Source organism: Eleginops maclovinus, chromosome 9 (genome assembly GCF_036324505.1).
Source record: "Eleginops maclovinus isolate JMC-PN-2008 ecotype Puerto Natales chromosome 9, JC_Emac_rtc_rv5, whole genome shotgun sequence".
Classification (NCBI taxonomy): Eukaryota; Metazoa; Chordata; class Actinopteri; order Perciformes; family Eleginopidae; genus Eleginops; species Eleginops maclovinus.
This window is the reverse complement of record NC_086357.1, coordinates 7,695,053-7,714,325: the sequence shown is the minus strand read 5'-3', so window position 1 is coordinate 7,714,325 and position 19,273 is coordinate 7,695,053. Positions and strand designations below refer to the sequence as shown.

The following is a 19,273-nucleotide window of genomic DNA, read 5'->3' as shown; positions in this document are numbered from 1 at the left end:
CTCTGTCTCTGTCTGCGGAACATGTATGCACATACTCAAGTGAACACGCGTGTTATTAGTCAAACAGCGGCTTGTTAGTGTCCACCGCACTCGTGTAAAATGTCTCGTTGGTGTTGTGTGGAAGCTGCTGGAGGCACATTTCAGAGAGGCAGGGGTCTCATCAGGCTCGGTGTGTGACTGCACTGTCACACTTCATGGTTCCAACTGCGAATGCATATGTGTGTGTGTGTGTGTGTGTGTGTGTGTGTGTGTGTGTGTGTGTGTGTGTGTGTGTGTGTGGACCATTCGTCAACATAAGCCTCAATCACAGACAGAAGAATCCATCTCTCTCTGTAAAGAACTATCACATACTGCAGTGAAGTGTAACCTGTGTGTGTGTGTGTGTGTGTGTGTGTGTGTGTGTGTGTGTGTGTGTACAGTAAACAGATATATTTTCATGGTAATGTGTTTGTGCTCCCAGGTGTGTGATATGAGCTCAGTGTTAGCAGGTCTTCCTAAACTACCTCCAAAACCATTAAGTCTCTGACACACTAAACCAAAATTGAGGACCTAGTGGCTGCATCGTGGCCCAAAAGTCACATTTGTTCACACTGCAAAGACTACAGCCTCTGGTCAACATAACATACATTCTACTCGTGCTTTAGAGGAAATAACTTAATAACTGATTTACAGGCCATTGTTACGATACGCACATTAAATCAAAGCAGCATTTGCCGACCAATTTCCAACTATTTTTGATAAAACATGTCAAATCAGAACATCGTAAAACAGACGCTAATCTGAGGGCGACCATTGACCAACGAACAATAAGCGGCTTAGTATTTCATGGCCTTGAGTATTTATTGAATGACAGATACTTGGAAGATTTCTCATACAAAAAATGATCTTTAATGGCATTCTTATTCTTAAGTCCTTTTTAACGTGTCCCTGAAACACTTCTGTGATTAGAAGCTATTTGGCAAATCTGTACCACCAATTTACCATCCTTAAGGTTTATTAACATTGCAAGGATTATTCCAGTATGGTTACAATCAGAATGGGGCAGGGACAAAATGTCTTTTAATGTGGAGCAAGCAAACTAAGCATAAGACTCAGCTGGTCACTTATCTCCTCCATCAAGCAGGTTGTTTGAAAACCAAGCAGTGTTTAGCTTTGGTCAGTTGGTTTGTTGAAACTTCGAGGAAGAGTGTAGCATGGGCCAAGAAAGAACCCACAGATGAGAGCAGCAGTATGTCACGGCCTTGCAAAATTACAGCCCCGCCCAATTTCTGGTGAAAAGTAAATAATCTGCACAGTTTTTGAGACTTTTGCTATGAAAAACGGACGCTAAAAGAATAGGTCCGTAGCTTAAGCCCATCTACAGAGTGGACGAGAAGTGTAATCAATTCGTGGGTCTGTGGGAAACACTTCATCACCGCTAAATGATGATGATCATGAGGTTAACACCAATCAGTAATGTTAAACTAGTTTATGCAGATGCTGCATTGAAATATGAAACACTGACAAGCCAAGGAAATACCAGTTTAAGTGTTAGTCTGCTGCCTGCTACTCTTCAACATCTATCCCCTATTGATTTGAATGAAAGTACCCAAATGGCTTGCTTTTGTGGATCCAATTCAAAGGGTGGATTCCCACATTGTTTGGAGTACCCTTCTAGTGGTTACTTATTTCAGACAAGGAGTGAAAAGCTTCTTATTCTGAGATGACAGGTTGTTTGGGTGTTACCCATCTGTTCGCTTGCTTGATTCTCAGGTTGCTTTTTTGTCCTGCTGACCTGCAGTACAAGCAGTTCCTGGTTACGGCTGACATACCGAACCAGCATGCCAAAAGAAACCTGCAGCCAAAGTCACGGAGGTCAATCTTTCCTTGATCACCACAATGCCTCATCTTCACCACACACCACAATTACAGTATGTGATATCCACAGGGGTCCAAAGTGACTTTCAACATGCTGCAGGAAAAAAAATCCCTCTTGAAATATATTTGAATAATTCTTTCTGCCGCTTTTTGGGAAATCTCTCTGCAGATTGTGTGTTTAAACTGAACAATGAAGGGAAATGTAAATTACAGCCGAGAGTAGCTGGTAGGCGGTGTCATCCATACAGGTAAAGAAGTGTCTCTGCTCACACATTTTTTTGTGCACTACAAAACCACAGTGACCTACTTTAGCAAAGACAAAAAATACAGCGGCATATGAGAAACATGCAAATGTATTATCTGCTTTGTGCCTCTTCAGTCTCGCTGCCTCTCCAGGGAGAGTGCGGTTGGGATAACAAAATGCAGCTATAATTGGGGAGGGGGGGCGGAAAAAAAGAAAAACTTCCTCTGGAGTGTGTGACAAGACTGAGAGAAAAAGCTTGAATCCCTGCTGTCTTTCTTTCTGTCCTTCATTACAATTACAAAGACGGGTTGTTTGACAGAATCCATCAGGAGTCAGAGGACATGCGGCTGCCAATCATCGGATGGCCTTTGCAAAATAACAGATCGTCGTCAGCATAGAGGGGGGAGGAAAGCTCAAGGTGGTGTGGAGGGAAAGTAAAAAAACAAAGATGTTGAAAAGTAGAGAATAGGAGGAAAGGTCAGAAAATGAAAGTAGCAGGGAAGAGTGTGGGGGGCAAGAGAGGAAACAGGGGATTTATGCAGACTTTCAACGTTTAATAAAAGTCGTCTTTGGAAGGGATTGGTCCTCATCAGCCCCTCAGGATATTAGTCTTTAAGGAGTCTCCATTTGATTAGCGGTGAATGAATGCATGATTTGAAACCAAGATGAATTTCATGATTGGACTGAGTGAGATTGAGAGGGGGAAAAAAAAGCAATCATCTCTAAAGTCGGTCCGTGGGAATGAAAGGAATGGTTTAATAGCCTCCGATGGTGCATATCAATTAGTAAAATAGCAGCCAACAGTGTGATATCACGGCCTTGGATTACACTAGATAAAGGATTCTGTAAAAGTGTGAGTGTATAGGGAGGGAATATCAACCCCATAGAACAAACCAATGTTTCACTGTGCATCACCATGAACAGAAGCAACAGGGGAGACAACGCACATTAATTAGTGATGTTTATTTAGCAGTATTTATTTCCTCTGCAGGGCCTGGGACACAAAGTGACAGGGATGTGCAGTGTTACTATGGCAACACAACAGCCACAGCAGTCTGGTGGCAGGAAGGAAAACAAAAGACAAAGAGATGGAGGGAAAGAAGGACAGAGTTTATGGATGCTGTGCCACACAGGGTGATCCCACACAGGCTTCCGCACCGTCACACTGACTACCTGCTCTCGTGTGTGGGTGTGGGGGACAAAGCTCTTCCAGAAAATCTATTTTTAATGTTGTAGGTTTCTTCTTTTAAAACTGTTTTCCAAAAGAACTGAAATAATCCTTAAGTTGGCTGAAGTTTTATTGTGTGTTAAACATCACACAAATACAAGCTTTACATGAAATATACTTTTTTTATTCAGTTTTTATTTGTTATAATTTGAGCTAATTACTATTAAAGCCAGACATAATTGAAACAAATACTCAAACTCTTTTGTCGTTTTACGCAACTGCAGCATAACAACATTTCCCTCATAGGTTCTCCTTTGTGTGTTTTTATTATTTCAATTATCAGTTGATATACCTTTTTGTAAAATATAATAACTTCAAACTTCTTTTAAACAATTTACTCGTCAAACTGCATTTTTTAGGCACCATGGGGTTGATAAGGACATGCGCAATAGTAACTTTTGTAACACAAATCCATTTGATATAAGCATGCACAGTTAATCCTGAATTCAAAAGTTTCACACCGTCATGCAATGTGACCCTTCTTTACAATGTTTGATACTTACAATAAGTATCATTCACACAAGCATCAGCTCTTTCGAGCTTCATTAGGACATAACCAAATGTTATGTTGTTTAGTTTTCTAAAATGTGTTGCAAGGAGAAGTTATAAGAATATGTTAGAACTAATGTTGTTGGTTGGGTAAGGAAAAGGTCTTTTGACCTTTCTTAAGTTAAATATTTTCTTTACATGTAATTACAATTTAGTCAGTTCTTTCAGATACATCACATTTTAACAAAACCACTTCTTGTGTGTGTTTAAGTGTGTTTGTGATGTGACTGACAGGCTGGCGAGTTCCATTATTTCCTGAGCAGGAAATGAGAAGTGTTGGACTGTCAGTCAGACAGAAAAAACACACACTGTTAACGAGTATCCCTCTCTCTCGGTGAATCAGATATTATTGTCGATATTTTACCATCTCTCCATCTTTCATATCCATCACGCCGTCTTCCTCTCCTCCCATTCAGTCGCTGTCACCAATCCATTTATTATTCCAACCCTCCAATCTATATTTCTACCCTGTCGCTCTCTCCCCCTCAGTCCCCATCAATCAATATCACTGTCGTTCATCCATTTTCCATCTCTGCCTCTCTCTTTACATCTGGAGGGTAGAGGGGCTAGAGTGGGTGGGTTGCTGGAGGTGGAATTGGGGGTTTTGTGAGGTTGTGTCTTACATGCTGTCAAACTTGTTAGACAAAAATCCCGTCAGCACACATTTCATTTGTCACTACACACACAAGCACATACATAAAGGTGCTCAGACAGATGTTCAACAATGTATGTGTGTGTGTGTGTGTGCGTGTGTGTGTGGTGAAAATTGTGCTCTGAGGTTATTTGTTTTACATAGTTGATGCATTTGAGTCAAAAAATGAACAGGTGGTCTTTTTACCACATTTTTGATTATCTGTTTTAAAATAATCTCTTGAATATAAAACACAGTGAAAACATACAATACACATAAAATGTCAGAGTTCATATTGAAACACTTTGACATATTAACTTAAAGGACATTATAATGCTCATTTTCAGGTTCATATTTAGCTTTAAAGTTCAAAAAGCTCTGTATTGTTCTCATACTGCCTGTGCTGCAGCACCTCTTTTCACCCTCTGTCTGAAACCAGAGCTCAGTGTGGACTGATTGGTTAGCTGGCTGGCTATGATGGGATTAGTGAAACGCTTTGAGATGTCCCGCCCCTTAGCAAATTACATATCCCAAAAAGCATGATAATAATTAAAACCTCATGTTTACACCCAATTCTGTCTAAAATGTTATCACCTTATCATTTTGGCCTGTTGGACATTTGTGTGAAATTGTCATAGTTAGCATATCAATTCCTGAGTTGGGGACTGATACCTCTGAAATCTAATGAGTCTAATCAATTGTACATTTTCTAAATTTGCGAAACATCCTGCTCTTAAGAGTGGTATGGACCTGAGGTCTCATCGACTTTGACCTGGAACTTTGAGTATTTAAACCTAATATGTTTATCGTTGAGACAAAGTGGACAATTGTGCATAATTCAAAAGAATTCCCCCCAGACATTCATCACGTATCATGTTAATAAAAGTGGTATGGATGCACCGCCTGAAAACATGATGCCTCAAGCCACAGATGTTGTGGAACCAGCAAGTCCTCACAAAGGTTGGAGACAACCCAATGTTTTGCACTTGATAAGTACCTAAAACTTAGACAATTAGAGTCCAACCAATACAATATCTGAGGTTGGATGCAGAAAAAGATAGCATACGCTACATATTTGTTAATGGCTTTATCAAATGTAGACTTTAAAGTCTAGTGGTCACGATGTGTAGAGGTTGGACATTTTACGATTTCAACATAAAACTTGTCAGTTCAGATATATTGTAATACGCTACATATCAGGCGGCCATGCCAATATATCAATCAGCTCGTACAGCAATGTAAGTATGAATTTGTCCCGAGCTGAAATTATACGATCTGTTTATTCCCACATGGCCTAATCGAATCTGTTTAAGAAGAACACGTGTTGACAGTTTTATGACGTTCTACATTTACGGGGAACAGTGTGTCATATTCAAATAAGGCACTCTCAAAATAAACGTGACAAATGTAAGTCATTCTTCAAGACCTTAACAATCTGCAGCCTACCGAATGTTGGCTTGTGCATGCATTGAAGGAATCTACTTCCTCCCTGTGTTGTGCTCAGTGGGCCGTCTCTGCTGTTAATTGAGCTTTGTTGGTGTGTGATTGTTAACAACACGACTTCATGTCCCACACCTCACCTGCTGTTGCTGCACACACCTTTTAGCAAGAAATGAACATCGCTGCAGAAACAGAGGATACAAACCCTGCAACTAATAAAGGTTCTGGTTTTCTTGCCGTTTTTTTTAAACAATGCTACCAATGGTGACCTTAGATGGTGATGTCTGTGCGTTCAACACATCCGAGGAGATATACTGACAACGGTTTGACATAATGCTATAAAAATGTGTGGCTATTCAATGTCCCCACAGGATGAATCAATGTAAAGTCTGATGCTGCAATTTTTTAGTTGCAAAGGGAAAGTTTGGCAATTTGCTAATGGCTTGGTAACGTGTTGCCGGTTGGAAGAGCTCCCCACTAATTTACTGGCCATGGTCAGAAGGGAGCTTAAAAAAAACAATTGATTGTTTTTAATTTGTTTTAAATCTGCTTATAAATAACTATTACTCTTAAGTGTATATTTGTGTTACCTGTGTGTCCATGCAGAGGGGAGTGTGGTCGCGGCAGCGTTGGGGAGGTGCTGGATGTCACAATAAGGCTCTTCCTGTTGCTCGTCCGACAGCTGTGTGGAAAAGACAAGATCAGTTTAGTGAATCACCATAAATCAATAAAGTAGAGAAGGGTATTATCTGCATTAAAAACTGAAACAGTAAGAATTTCAAGGAACTTTGCAATGAAGCAAACACAGATTTCTTATCAGTGATTTTGTAAAGCTTGTTTCTCTTCTTTTGACATTTCTCCGCACTGGGTAAAGTAAACAGTCACAGGTCAGACACACGTTAGGTGAACACAACTCTCACAACATCCTCAATGTATAAGTCAGTCATTTGTAACGTTTGCAAAAGTAGCCTAACACCCCCCCACAGCTCTGTGTCAGTAACAGCAGGTGTCGATTCTGGCCGTCAGACACACATCTGATCACTTTAGACTACGTATAGGTGTGTGTGAAGCTTTCACGGATGTTACAGTTGAACTGAAACACGAGCTGCGTTCCTCACACTGTCTGTCCTTCACACCAGAGGACAGTGAGGACACACAAACACATCAGGTAGTCGCAATCACAGCTGCAACTGTGCAACACACAGCTAGCGTTGCCAACGTCTTTCAGTTCACCTTCAGCAAATCAAAGACGTTTGTTTTGTACAAATGTTCTGGAACAAAGAAGCTAAAAGATGCGGCATAGGAATAATAGTAATGATACAAAACAGATGAGGCTCTCCATCCACTTCTAATAATAGTGGATCACTGGGTACGGCAGCCCTGACTGGATCATTACTGTACTTTGTCACAAATCTTAAAGAGGAGACAACAGCACCAACTCAAAAGTCAATGACATTTTAATAATACAATATGCACACCTATCTACTACAAACATGATTATAGACGATACCGTTGAAACAACATTACTCTATAATGTATCTTAACGTTATTTAAGCCTCCAAATACATTTGGTCTTATACTATGTTTTTTATAACTTGATCATGAGAGAATTTCAATTTGTTTCACCTGGAATAAGACAAACATTGTACTAAGAATAGGTTTGTCTGTAAATTCAGCTTTTAGAAAACATTGCTCTTGTTCTACTGGAGTTTTCTTTTAGAAAATGTCATCCCAGGCTCCATCGCTAATGGCTGTAGAGTCATTATGATGGTAGTGAGATGGTTATACTCCAGCTCCCCTCTGGGCTGAGATGACTGTGTTTGTTGTGTATGTGTATATCTTTGTGTGGGGGTGTGCACAGCCTTCTGTGCAAAAGATGTTTGTGGAGAAAAAAGCTATCTGCTTTAAAGCTGTGACATCCATCCCCAGAGAGATGGGAAGAGGAGGAATTGAAGCAGCAGCCTTCAAACCTAACAGCTCCGACGCAAGCGCAGGTCCAGCTCTCAGGATTTTCTCACTTTCTCGTTTGCTCTGAAGCTCAGAGCGGAGCATGTGTGTAATGACTTGAGGTGAGACTTGTTACATTTTGAGGAAATGACAGATGGAAGAGTACACTGTGATGCCCGCCTGGGATGATGTTTATCTAAAGTAACATAATTCCACAGCTGCCACCTCTCTATTCCAAAAGAAATACTTGCAGAGTATGATTTCACAGATGCTTTATTGAGAGTGTTAACCATTACAACGTCAACCCAAATAGTGAGCCAGTCATTAAATCTGAATGGTGTTCCACAGGGATCTATACTGGGCCCTTTCCTGTTCATTACATATAATGATGACATTGCACCAAACTGTGTCTCTAATCGGCTGATAACCCTGTCTCATAATGTGTATCAGACTCGGTGGTGCTTCACTTTAGTCTACACTCAGCAACTCTTAAATTGTAATTTGTTTTAAATGCAGACAAAACAAAATCAAATCATTTTTGCAGAAAGATGAGAAGCTACATCCCGATTTAAAAAGGACACTTTTTTTGCCCTTATCTTGATGAAGTTTAGAAATGTAAAACTGTTCTTGAGAGTTCATGGTGACTAACAACCTCATCCTTGAAGTATTTTAGTTTAGTGTCCATCTGTGTCTATTTCTTTACGTTAAATAACTTATGTTTACAAAGAAAGTGTGTTGAACACTTTCCTTGAGGAGTATCTGATTGTACTTCTCTAAAGAAATGACACACTTCTGACAGCTCCTTGCAGTAATGGCAGGTAGCTGCACACTTACGGCATGTGTGAGGCGTTAATTGGCCCATCGCATCTGCTGGCTGTAATTATGTAGTTGTGTAGCTAAGTGTTTGTGACAGGCCGAACCTGCCGAGATGATCACTAGACACGTGAAGCAATTAAGGCTGAACTCTTTGTTACAGTCGAATAATCAGCGTGACGCCTCGTCATGTTTTTGGAGCTCTGCATATTTTCTCGCTTTGTGATTTTGCATTCCTGTATCTTTGGGGTCCATTTGGACTTTTAGACTTTAAGGTTATTTTTGGCTTCAAATAATGTAGGATTTAGGGAAAGGGGCAGTCAAATGTTTTAATTTGTTTGTTTGCATGCTACAAGTATAAGCATGCATATAGGGGGAATTAAAGAGTCCATGACAGGATTGTGTCTAATCCACATACTCATGTGACAAATACTTACTGCATGTGATGTGGATGTGGCATGCAGTGTGTATGTGTGTGTTCTGCCATCTGTTGAGGTCTGCAGCATCAGCGGTTTGAGCATAGCATGTGGTCTACACACAAAGACACTCCTGTATGACGGATGAGCTGCCATATTGGATATTCAGTGATGTGTGTTCAGGGATTTCATCGTCTGACACACAGACCCACATAAAACTAGAGGGATGTTAACTGCTTTCTCAATTTTCCAAATTGTGATAGCAATCAGTCTGAACTCATAAAGCTTTGGGATTTGTGTTGATTTTGTAAGGATGGTTTGACTTTCAAAGACATTTCACTTGTAGAAACAGATAATATCAGGAAAAACTTAGATAATTTGAGCCCAGGGAAAAATGTAATGTAATGTAATGGGATATTTTCATCTTCACATAAGATGAACTTTATGCTCCCCTGTAGACACATTTCTCATTAGGAGCTGACCTGCTGTGCAATGACTAAAATACTCTCTAGCTTACCAAAGTAATGGATATGAATGAATTATCTGGAATACAACACTGCCTCCATTTTGATACCACATTTAAAAAGATATTTTAGCAGGAAATATCCTTATACAATATACAATAACATAATTTCTATGAATTTATGAGGAAACTATCCTCAAAATCATCCAAGTTCAGGGACGTTTTGGTAATCACTTGAGTTGATAGTGACATTTGAGCAAAAGTCAAGCTGGACCGATAGAGATCTGCTCCACTGAAGCGGAGCTAGAGGACATACAGTACTGGATCGCACAGACGAAAGACAATAGGGGCCCAATAAGAAAGGAAGAATTGACACAAGAGAACAACCTTTAACAGAGAAGGACATAAAGTCACCACTTAAAATCCCACTGAGATAGAAGCAGCGCTCAGTTTGTGGTTAATTTACAGCGCATGAATAAAGCTCAGAGGTTGCCTCATGAGTATGGATTTAAATATGAGCAAGTCCAAGGCATCAAAAGTCCCTGTCAAATTGGGGGTGAGTGTTATACAAGGGGATAGAAGTTTTGAAAAAGCTAAAAAGTATTTCAAGTGTTTTACTTCTGAATGATTCTCTTCCTGGTGGAAGATGTAAATAGGAAGCAGGACAACACCTGCTACAGTATGGGTTGACACGCAGCGAACGTGACTTGTTTCGGACATTTTTACACACGAATGTAGCTGATGCAGCACACTCTCACTCTCCGAGAAACTGTTCTAGTTCTTTATTCTTCTGCAGACATTTTTGGATCCCTGCTGGGAAACATGTTTTCATTATGCAGAACTGACTGAAGGCAAGGTATTTGTGCGAGTGTGCGTGTGTGTGTGTGTGTGTGTATGTGTGTGTGTGTGAGAAGTGGGCTTTTAAGTGCCTCTCATCACTATGAAAGCAGCAGCCTGTCAAGTATGAGCACAGTGACTGAGTGCTGCTGCTCACTTTCATTGCTTTCTCTGACTGAAGCGGCTTTTATGAGCAAAAATTGGTCATGCTTTTTCCCCAAGCGTGGTTGAGGATTCAAAAAGATGTTAAGTTTCCATGGCGGCAGTACGGGCAAAGAGCTCTAAATGGCCATTAAAAAAAAAAAGAAGTTCAACACTGTGGGAAATATGCTTATTTGCTTTCTCTCTGAGATGAGATAAGAAGATCGATATCAAACTCATCTCTTGCCTGGATTTTTCCAGAGTTTGAAATACATAAACTAACACCTCTAAAGCTCTCTGATTAACGTTCTGTATCTAATTTGATCATACTGTAAATACACAAAAATGTAAACGTTTCAATTTGGGTTTTCTGAAGGAATTACATGCCAGGGTTTTGTTTAAGCCGGGTAACAGCTCTTACTTTCCCCTCATACCAAAATGAAGATTTTCCCCGTAGGAGCGGCAGGCAGCAGGCTTACACTGAAACTGTGATTTCTGAATCAGATTGTTTATTTCACTGTCCTTTTTTGCTGTAGAGGAAGTATAGAAACCATAACGCAGGATTTATTAGTTGTTTGAGGTGCAATATAGGACTCAGCAGCTTTAAGACACGAAGAAACTATTATTTTGCGGCTCTAATGCAGGATTTTCACCAGAAAATGGGCGGGAGTAATGTTAGCGCCCTCATATTATATTTTTCTAGAAAACCTGCATGCTATTTCTTGTTTGACAGTTCCTGCAATGTCTGAGGCCAAGCATGCGTATCTTGTGACCTGGAGTAGAATCACAGATACTGCACAGATAAGAAACAAAAAGACACTCCTTCTTTACTCACAGGTTGGCAGTAAACAAACAAGTTACAACATGATAAGTGTCCAGTTTCAACAATGAGCTGCAGATGTTTCATTCCAAGCTGTTATGCTCAGGCTGTAGTTGTGGAAGGAAATGGTTGACCATGGTAGCTCAATATGTTGCATGGCTATATGGTAGCAATACATCTAGCAAGTATTGTTCATTTATTATGTTGTCTTATTAAATACAACAGATGGTGATCAAATCCATAATTTGCAGTTAAGCATTTTTGAATCGCAATTTACGTTATCCCTATCGCTCAGGATATTTGAAAGTGTAACTTAATTGTGGCTTAAGTATCATGATTCATATTCTATTGTGAATCCCACCTCTATAAGCTAATTTAACATTGTCTTGTTTGCAGATTCCTCACAAACAGACATGAGATTTATATTATCTTCTTCTTTCCAACTACATACAGAATATATAGTTTATCGCCTTTTAGTAGAAATGTGATCTGGGTAAGTATTTATGTTCTGATTATTTTTTTTAAAATGTGTTCTGCAGTTTCATTACTTTTAGTAAATAGAAACCAAAACTTAAAAAGTAAGTTCCTGAAGCTGTTGTTTTACAAGTGTTGGAACTGAATTTGATATTCAACAATGTTCAGTCTGTGGGATTTCTGTGCAGTACTTGAGAGAAAAAACAAGTCAAGATATCAGCAGTAAAAGACAGAAATAGCAGAGTTATACAGCTGGCATGTACTATATGTTTGCAAATGTGTGTTTACTCAGCGATATGAGAGACTGCTTATAGCCTCAGAATTTAATAACTTTGCAACTGTAAAACTCATAAGACACACAGAAGCATACAGCAATGTGATAGCGCTGACAGGAGAGATAGTGGAAACTAGCGATGTGCAAACAGCTGTGTGGGTGTTAAACTGAACTACCTGACACACACACGCGAGGCATCAGACGACTGTATGTGGATAAGATCTACAGCTAAACTCATTTCCAAAGGTCCACTCAATAATATGAGTCTGGGGTTACAGCCACCACAGGAAATCAATGTCTCACACAGAGTGTGTGTTTGTTTTCACTTTATTCACTTGCTTTCTGCTCTTCTATGGGTTAGTGTTATTGGGTTCACGCCCCTAACAAAAAACACATTACAGTAGAATGCAACTGGCATTTCTCCTCTTGCCTATTGCCATTGTTTTGTAAAATGAGGATCTGTTGATAAAGGGACTACCTTTCGTTGATTTACAGCCATACATTTTTAATAAGGAATGTGCAGGCAGCACTGTGATTCCAAACCTTTCAAGTATTTGGGTTCTATAATCATCTGTAAAAAGTTGCCATATGTGTTTAAAATTGAACATTTTGACCCATTTTAGACTTTCTTTCCCCAAGTTTAGGGGAGATGTTATGCTCCGAACTTTGACTAGGTTTTTCAAATGCGGAACAAAAAATGTTCACACTCATAAAAGTATTATCAATATAAAAATACCTATAAATTAGCAGAGCCTGTATACAAGACCGCAGCTGTGAAATATTCGGCACTAAAAAGGTAAAATGCAATAATTATATTTTTAAACTCAGACCAGAACTGCCTTTTTTTGACATTGTATCTTACTAGAAAATGATTATACCACCAAATGGGATAATTTTGATGGTTTATGTCCTTTTAGTTTGATACAGCTGCATTTCCGTATTGCATTAATTCAGTTTACCCATGAAATAAATCACTCTTCTTTAATTGAAAGTGAAGATTACTGGGCCTTAATTCAACATGTTCCATATAGTTTTCACTAAAACACCATTGATATCCAATAAACAAAATTAAAATGTTTAAATATGTTGCATTCATCAGGAGGGGCTTTTTTTGCTTGAGGGGTTACTCGACCATACAAAGCCCCTATTTGAAAGTTCCATTCCAAAAATCAATTTGGGACCCGCCCGCCAACAGGAAGTCAGATTAACCATTTCACTTGCTAAGATTTGGGAGCTTTGAGCATCTGCGTAGAGATAAGCAATAACAAGTTTCTCTTATTAGGTCCACAGAGGTGTTGATATGTTAATCTTGGCAATTGATAACATATTTAATTAAAACCGTTAGCATCTAGTGAGAAGTACAGTACATAAGAGAGAATGGAGACACGCAAGCAACGTCAGGAGAGCACATTAAACATTAGAAGCAAAATAATTTGAGGTGCAGACACAATGAACTTGTCTTTAAAGGTATTATATGTAAACATCTAATACAAAAATGAAAATTCATAAAATATCATGGCAAAAAGAAGCAATCCTGCGTTAGAAAGGCAACGAAGATGAGCCTTATGGGTGGAGAAGCAAGAAGTCCTGTATGTGTGACACATCTGAAGACAGGGTCAGGAAATAGAAAGACAAGTGTTGGGCGGAACACAAATTACTATGCTTGTGAACTGGATATGATACCTGGTGTAAAAATCACCCTTCGTGTCAAATATTTTCTGTGCGAACCAAGAATCAATTTTGTCCTGATTACAGCTCTGAGCGAGCCTCATCCTCTCCAATCCAAAACTGTCGCTACGCAGGAGTCACTTCACAGTCTCTTTCTCTTTTAAAAACACAGCCGAGACTAACTGCACACAACAGGAGGCGGCGACAGATGAAGAAATCTGTCCGTGCGTGTGTGCGAGTGTGTGGCATTTATACCCCTATTATTACAGGGAGGGGGAAGAAAATTGCTGCCTCACAGTGATAAGTACAGCTCTGGGTCGGCTTCTCTTTCCTGCCGGAGAAGCTTCTTCTGACTGACTGACAGAAGAGAAGGAGAGAGGGGAGGTCATCTGAGGTAGCGCAAGAGAAATAACGACATGTGTTTTCACGCACGAATGTCATATCGTGCCTTGCAAACTGGAATTGCATCATGAACCGGTTAACGGTACGCAGATAGAGATCATTCCATTATAAAGGACACACACGGTGCAGTTCTGGTAAACATCCCAGCAGCGTTACATGTGATTCCTATTTAAACACAAACACAGTGAGACAGAGAGTCCTGTTTATCCATCAAAAGACAAATCCTGTTAGCTGACCTTCACTGGAGCAACTCCTGCTGAGCATCTAATACATGCAAAGAGGAGGAAGAGGAGGAGAAGGAGGAGGAGGATAGAGTGGCAGAAATTAAAAACAGATGAGAAAACACATCTACTCGAGAGACAGAAATGAAAGGAGGAGACGGAAAACATCTGAACTAATACAACAAATTAGAGTTAAAATAAGCGAGTACCTCTTGGAGCGCCGCAGCATGCTCCTCTCGGGCAGTGAGAAATTGGAGAGCACCGTCCAGGAGTCAGACATGCTAAGGCAGACGCACGACCATCACTTTAACACACTCTGCAAACAGACGCCGGCTCCCACCTGTCACACCAGCATGTGTGTGTTAGAGTTGCTGGTGTGTCTATTTTCTCCTCCCTCTTTTTCCTCTGATTCTCTCTCTCTCTCACTCTGCTCAGCAGAGACCCCCCTCCCTCCCTCCCTCCCTCTCGGCTGCTCTTTTCTTCTTCTCACCCCTCTGTTCCTGAGTGGAGCTCTTATTGAGTTCAGCAAAAGGCAGAGCAGGGACAGACTAGCTCAGTTTAGAGATGTTTGATTCCACCAGTGAATTGCATCAGTTATATTTACCTAAACTTATTTCTATTACTGTTCAAGATGGAATAGAGATGCAATCAAGGAAGGGAGGAGATGTTCCTTACTTCCAGACATGGAGAAAATGTAATAAGCTTGCAAGAAGAAAAATCCCGGTCCGGAAAAGAACTAGATGGCAAATCTAGTGAGCGCCCAAAAAGGCTGAAGTCAAGCTTCTCCTTACGACCACCGGGACTGTGAACTTGTTGGATATACACTAAAATACACTAATTAAAGATATACTTATCCAGTTTTGGCCTAATTTGTATTTTTCTAAAGTGAGGAACTTTGCAAAATGAACATTACAGTTTTAAGTGAAATTATATATATATATATAAAAAAAGAGCTTATGTTGCAAACATTTATTAAAATGTCATATTACTGAAGATGCATCTGATATATTTCCTCAAATTAAGAAGATAAATGCATCCTAATATTGCTCTTATTGAGCCGTCATCCTTTTTTTGTTGAATAATTTTGTCTTATGTCCTATTTATAATATGTGGCATTGTTGCAGGAGCTCGGGACCTAAGATTTCCATTGCCATAACTACACTGTAGCGACTGTGCATGTGACAATAAAAACCCTTGAACCTTGAAAGTTCTCCAGAGTTGAGCTCTGGAACTCATATAGCAGGCGTCAACTATTAGATTAGTCACCAAATATTGTAATATGGAATTATCGGTTTGAGTTTTGTAGTGTGACCCTGAAGTCAGAATCACAAGGAGTCCCTTCACAAAAAGCAATTTGATATTTCTATTGGGTTTAGACTATTGCAGGAAACACAATCTTTGTCCAACACGTTTACAAGTTTTGTTAAGCAGGATAATAGCTACATATTAACATTATAATTGTTGAAGCAAAAATGCAAATCGGTAAAAAATGCTAAATCGGTAAAAAGATGTGAGTGAGGCTATAAGCAAAGTACATCACGATCGCATGACTTTGCGTCACCACCGCTGAGCTAAAGGCGGACTGACGTATAGTCACTTGTTAACAACCGCTCCTTCTATGACATATTGAACCTCCGTACATTCATGAGTGTGGTATTTTCTGATGAGTTTTATGTCGTAGAACACAACGTAAGAGATCATGTGCTTGTGATAAACACACAGAACCTATTTCAGGCAACTAACCCAAAACAGTTGACCTCCAGATGAGAGAACCAGAAGTGTTAAAATGCCAACTATTTCCAGGTTTTAGGACCCATTCCAGCACCTCTCTAGTGTCCTTTTAAGTATCCAGAGAAAGTCTCTAATGTTGATGTGTCATTAGTGCTCTGCTGCCTCTCTCTGCCCTTTCAGCGGCTCGGTCTTCATGCTGAACGCAAATGTCGTCTGACAGAAACAGAAGGGCAGGAAAGTCGTTAAAGTGGGCCAACAGGAGACACACACACACACACACACACACACACACACACACACACACACACACACACACACACACACACACACACACACACACACACACACACACACACACACACACACACACACACACACACACACACACACACACACACACACACACACACACACACACACACACACACAACAGGTGTGTTATGGGGTGACACAGCACGCCTCTTACCTCCAGAGGAAGGGGTTTCCTCGCTGGTGAACAGGGGCTGACTGAGGGCCGTCGGAGGAACAGAGGGAGGGAGAGGAGGAGGACAGGGGGGAGAGGGTGATGACGGGGGGCTGAACGACGGAGGGATGAAAGGAAGTGGGGGACAGCAGGTGCTGGAGGAGGCTGCTGTTGCCGTGGCAACGCAGCTGAGCTGGCGACCAGATTCTGCCAACAGAGGAGGGAGGGGAGGGGTGGGGAGGAGGGGAAGAAAGGATGAAGAGGGGAGGAAGAGAGCAGGGCAAGGATAGAGGGGTGTGTGATGAGGACTTATTGAGCGTGTGTGTGTTGGCTTAGAGAAGAAGTCGAAGCTAAACTGTATTGATAAAGCAGTTGAGAAGTCTGAGTGGAAACATCTATCTGTTTTATTCTCCTCTGTCTGTCCGGCTCCTGACGGGTGATATATGACTACCATTTCAATTCTTATGTGTCATTTTAATCGTTTTTACTACAATCATTTAGAGCCTTCATGCTGCAAACATATGTTATCTGAGACCAAATTAAAGTCTTGAAGATAGCATACAGTATGTAACTCCTGCTGAATCATAGCTCCAGAAAACTAACTTAATGAATATCTGTGTAAAGTTTGTCTTACCTAATTTCGTTACACTCTGCTTGCATTATGTAATGACAAAACAATGACATGACCTAATCTAATCTAATCTAATATAATCTAATCGTACTTCCCTGAATGACACGCTGGTGTTAAAGCAAAACCCCTGAGTGTGTTGGACATGAGTTTGGGTTCATTTATTTTAATTTCTAGCTATCAAGCGCTTCAAAAACGCCACACTCAGTCCGTTGGGATGGGATGGTGTAGTGAAAGGTTTGCAAATACATATGTTTAGTTTTTTTGACTCTTTACAATTTATTTCTTAATCTAATATGGACTAATCACAAAGTCTTTAACGCCCCTAATTTTAGTCGGGTTTGAGTTATTGGATGAAGGTTTTCTCGACAGCGTCTGACAGCACTGAGTTCCTAGTTAAGAACGTTCAGCCCCTGGATTTCAGGGTTTGAGGCAGCAGCAGTGCCAGGCTCTACCCACTGATCCGTCCCGGCTCTGCCTGCCTGCAGATGTCCCCTCACAGCAGCCGGGAAGCATCGCACAATAACTTATGATGGTTGGAAACAGTTGGACAGAAAGTTCTGGATCAACTTCAGAGAGCTCAGTAAGGAATCCATGAGATGTTAGCTCTCAGCCATGTCAGAACGTTGCCTTGCTTTACCTCTCACGAGAGGGAGTCCAAGGTGTTGTGAATATAAAAAAATAAAACTAAGGGTTGACTTTTGAATTTAAACAGTCTAAAAACACACTCAGAGTTCAGATGGCAGTTTGCACCAATCTGTACGGCATGAGGAGCGTATGGTGGTGGCTTCAGTTTCCCCTCCCCCCTGCTGGGCGGGACAGAATGGGTGAGACCACCTGCTGGGAAGTGAAGGGCTATTCAGATTTTAGTATGTGCAGTGTTTCCCGTGCATAATGTAAGGCCATCTGTGGTGCACCGCTACAGTTTCCTGCACGACCATTGCATGAACAAAATTGAAACACTTTCATAATGAAATGCTAGATCCAATAGTAAGTCGTGCCATCTGGCCATCGGCTGTCACATACAGTGGGGGAGAGCCCGTTGATCAGGTCAAAGGGTCGAGGTTTTTAAAGATCAGGTTTTATAAAGACTATTTCAACAGGATTCATTAACAAACAATAATGAACAACTCAGGCATAGAGCAATTTAATGATATGCTGCATTTTTTTATGCGTCTATTGCCAGGTTTTCCATCCAAATGTATAACACATTTTGAAATTAGGCGATCACTGATCAAGATAGGCAGTTTGGATTTAAATGAACTCATTATCTACAGAATCACTTTGATGGTGCCAATTGTTGATTCGTAAACCATTACGCAATTGAAAAAGAACAACAAGATGGGAAAACTGTGGTAAATTGTTTTGTGAAACTTGAGATTAATCTTACAGATTTGTATTGCTGTATTCACGTGATGAGTGTAACATCATATCGGTGTGGAGCAGTGAGACAGTTTAAACCGGCCACAATTTTTATCGTTTATTGAGTCGAGCAGAAGCTTGAGTGGACATAGAAGTCACATGCTTATGAAAATGATAGTTTTTCAGCAAGCTCTGTTCCATTTTAACTTTGCGTCACTGCGTTTATCAAAACAAAATCAGTTATTTAACTCAAAGCCAACCTTTGTAGGATAATACTAGATTTTTTATCAATTTTCCGGTGTTTCGTCTCGTTTTTGTCATCAGGTTGACAAAGTTGTCCCCACTACATACACACAAAATCTGTAGAGTTGATTAAATTCAGTTAAAGAAATGTGCAAATATCCAGATATCTGTTTTGACACCCACCGTTTATATTTGGATGTGACCTTTATAATTGGCGGGCTCACTAAATTGGGGCTTTGGGCTGTAATTAATACCTGGGAAGGGACGGAAAACTACCCATGCATGAAAGGACTCGCTGAAATCATTTAATAGCTTGTGCAATGCACCTTCCGTAAATAATGAGTTCATTTATTATACTTCTTTTTTATTTATTTTTATTTAATATCCTTACTTAAAAGTTGAAATTTGACTAATCTGTGTA

At 40.2% G+C, this 19,273-nt stretch overlaps 1 protein-coding gene across 1 annotated transcript in view; it reads right to left on the bottom strand.

Moving 5' to 3' along the window:
• Positions 1–19,273, bottom strand: part of mast2 (microtubule associated serine/threonine kinase 2) — a 175,671-nt gene that overhangs the window by 40,172 nt on the left and 116,226 nt on the right. The window contains exons 5-6 of the mRNA XM_063890468.1: positions 16,623–16,826; positions 6,540–6,631 (exon numbers count right to left, since the gene is read on the bottom strand). Of these exons, the coding sequence (XP_063746538.1) occupies positions 6,540–6,631; positions 16,623–16,826 (296 nt within the window). The remainder of the gene's footprint in view (positions 1–6,539; positions 6,632–16,622; positions 16,827–19,273) is intronic.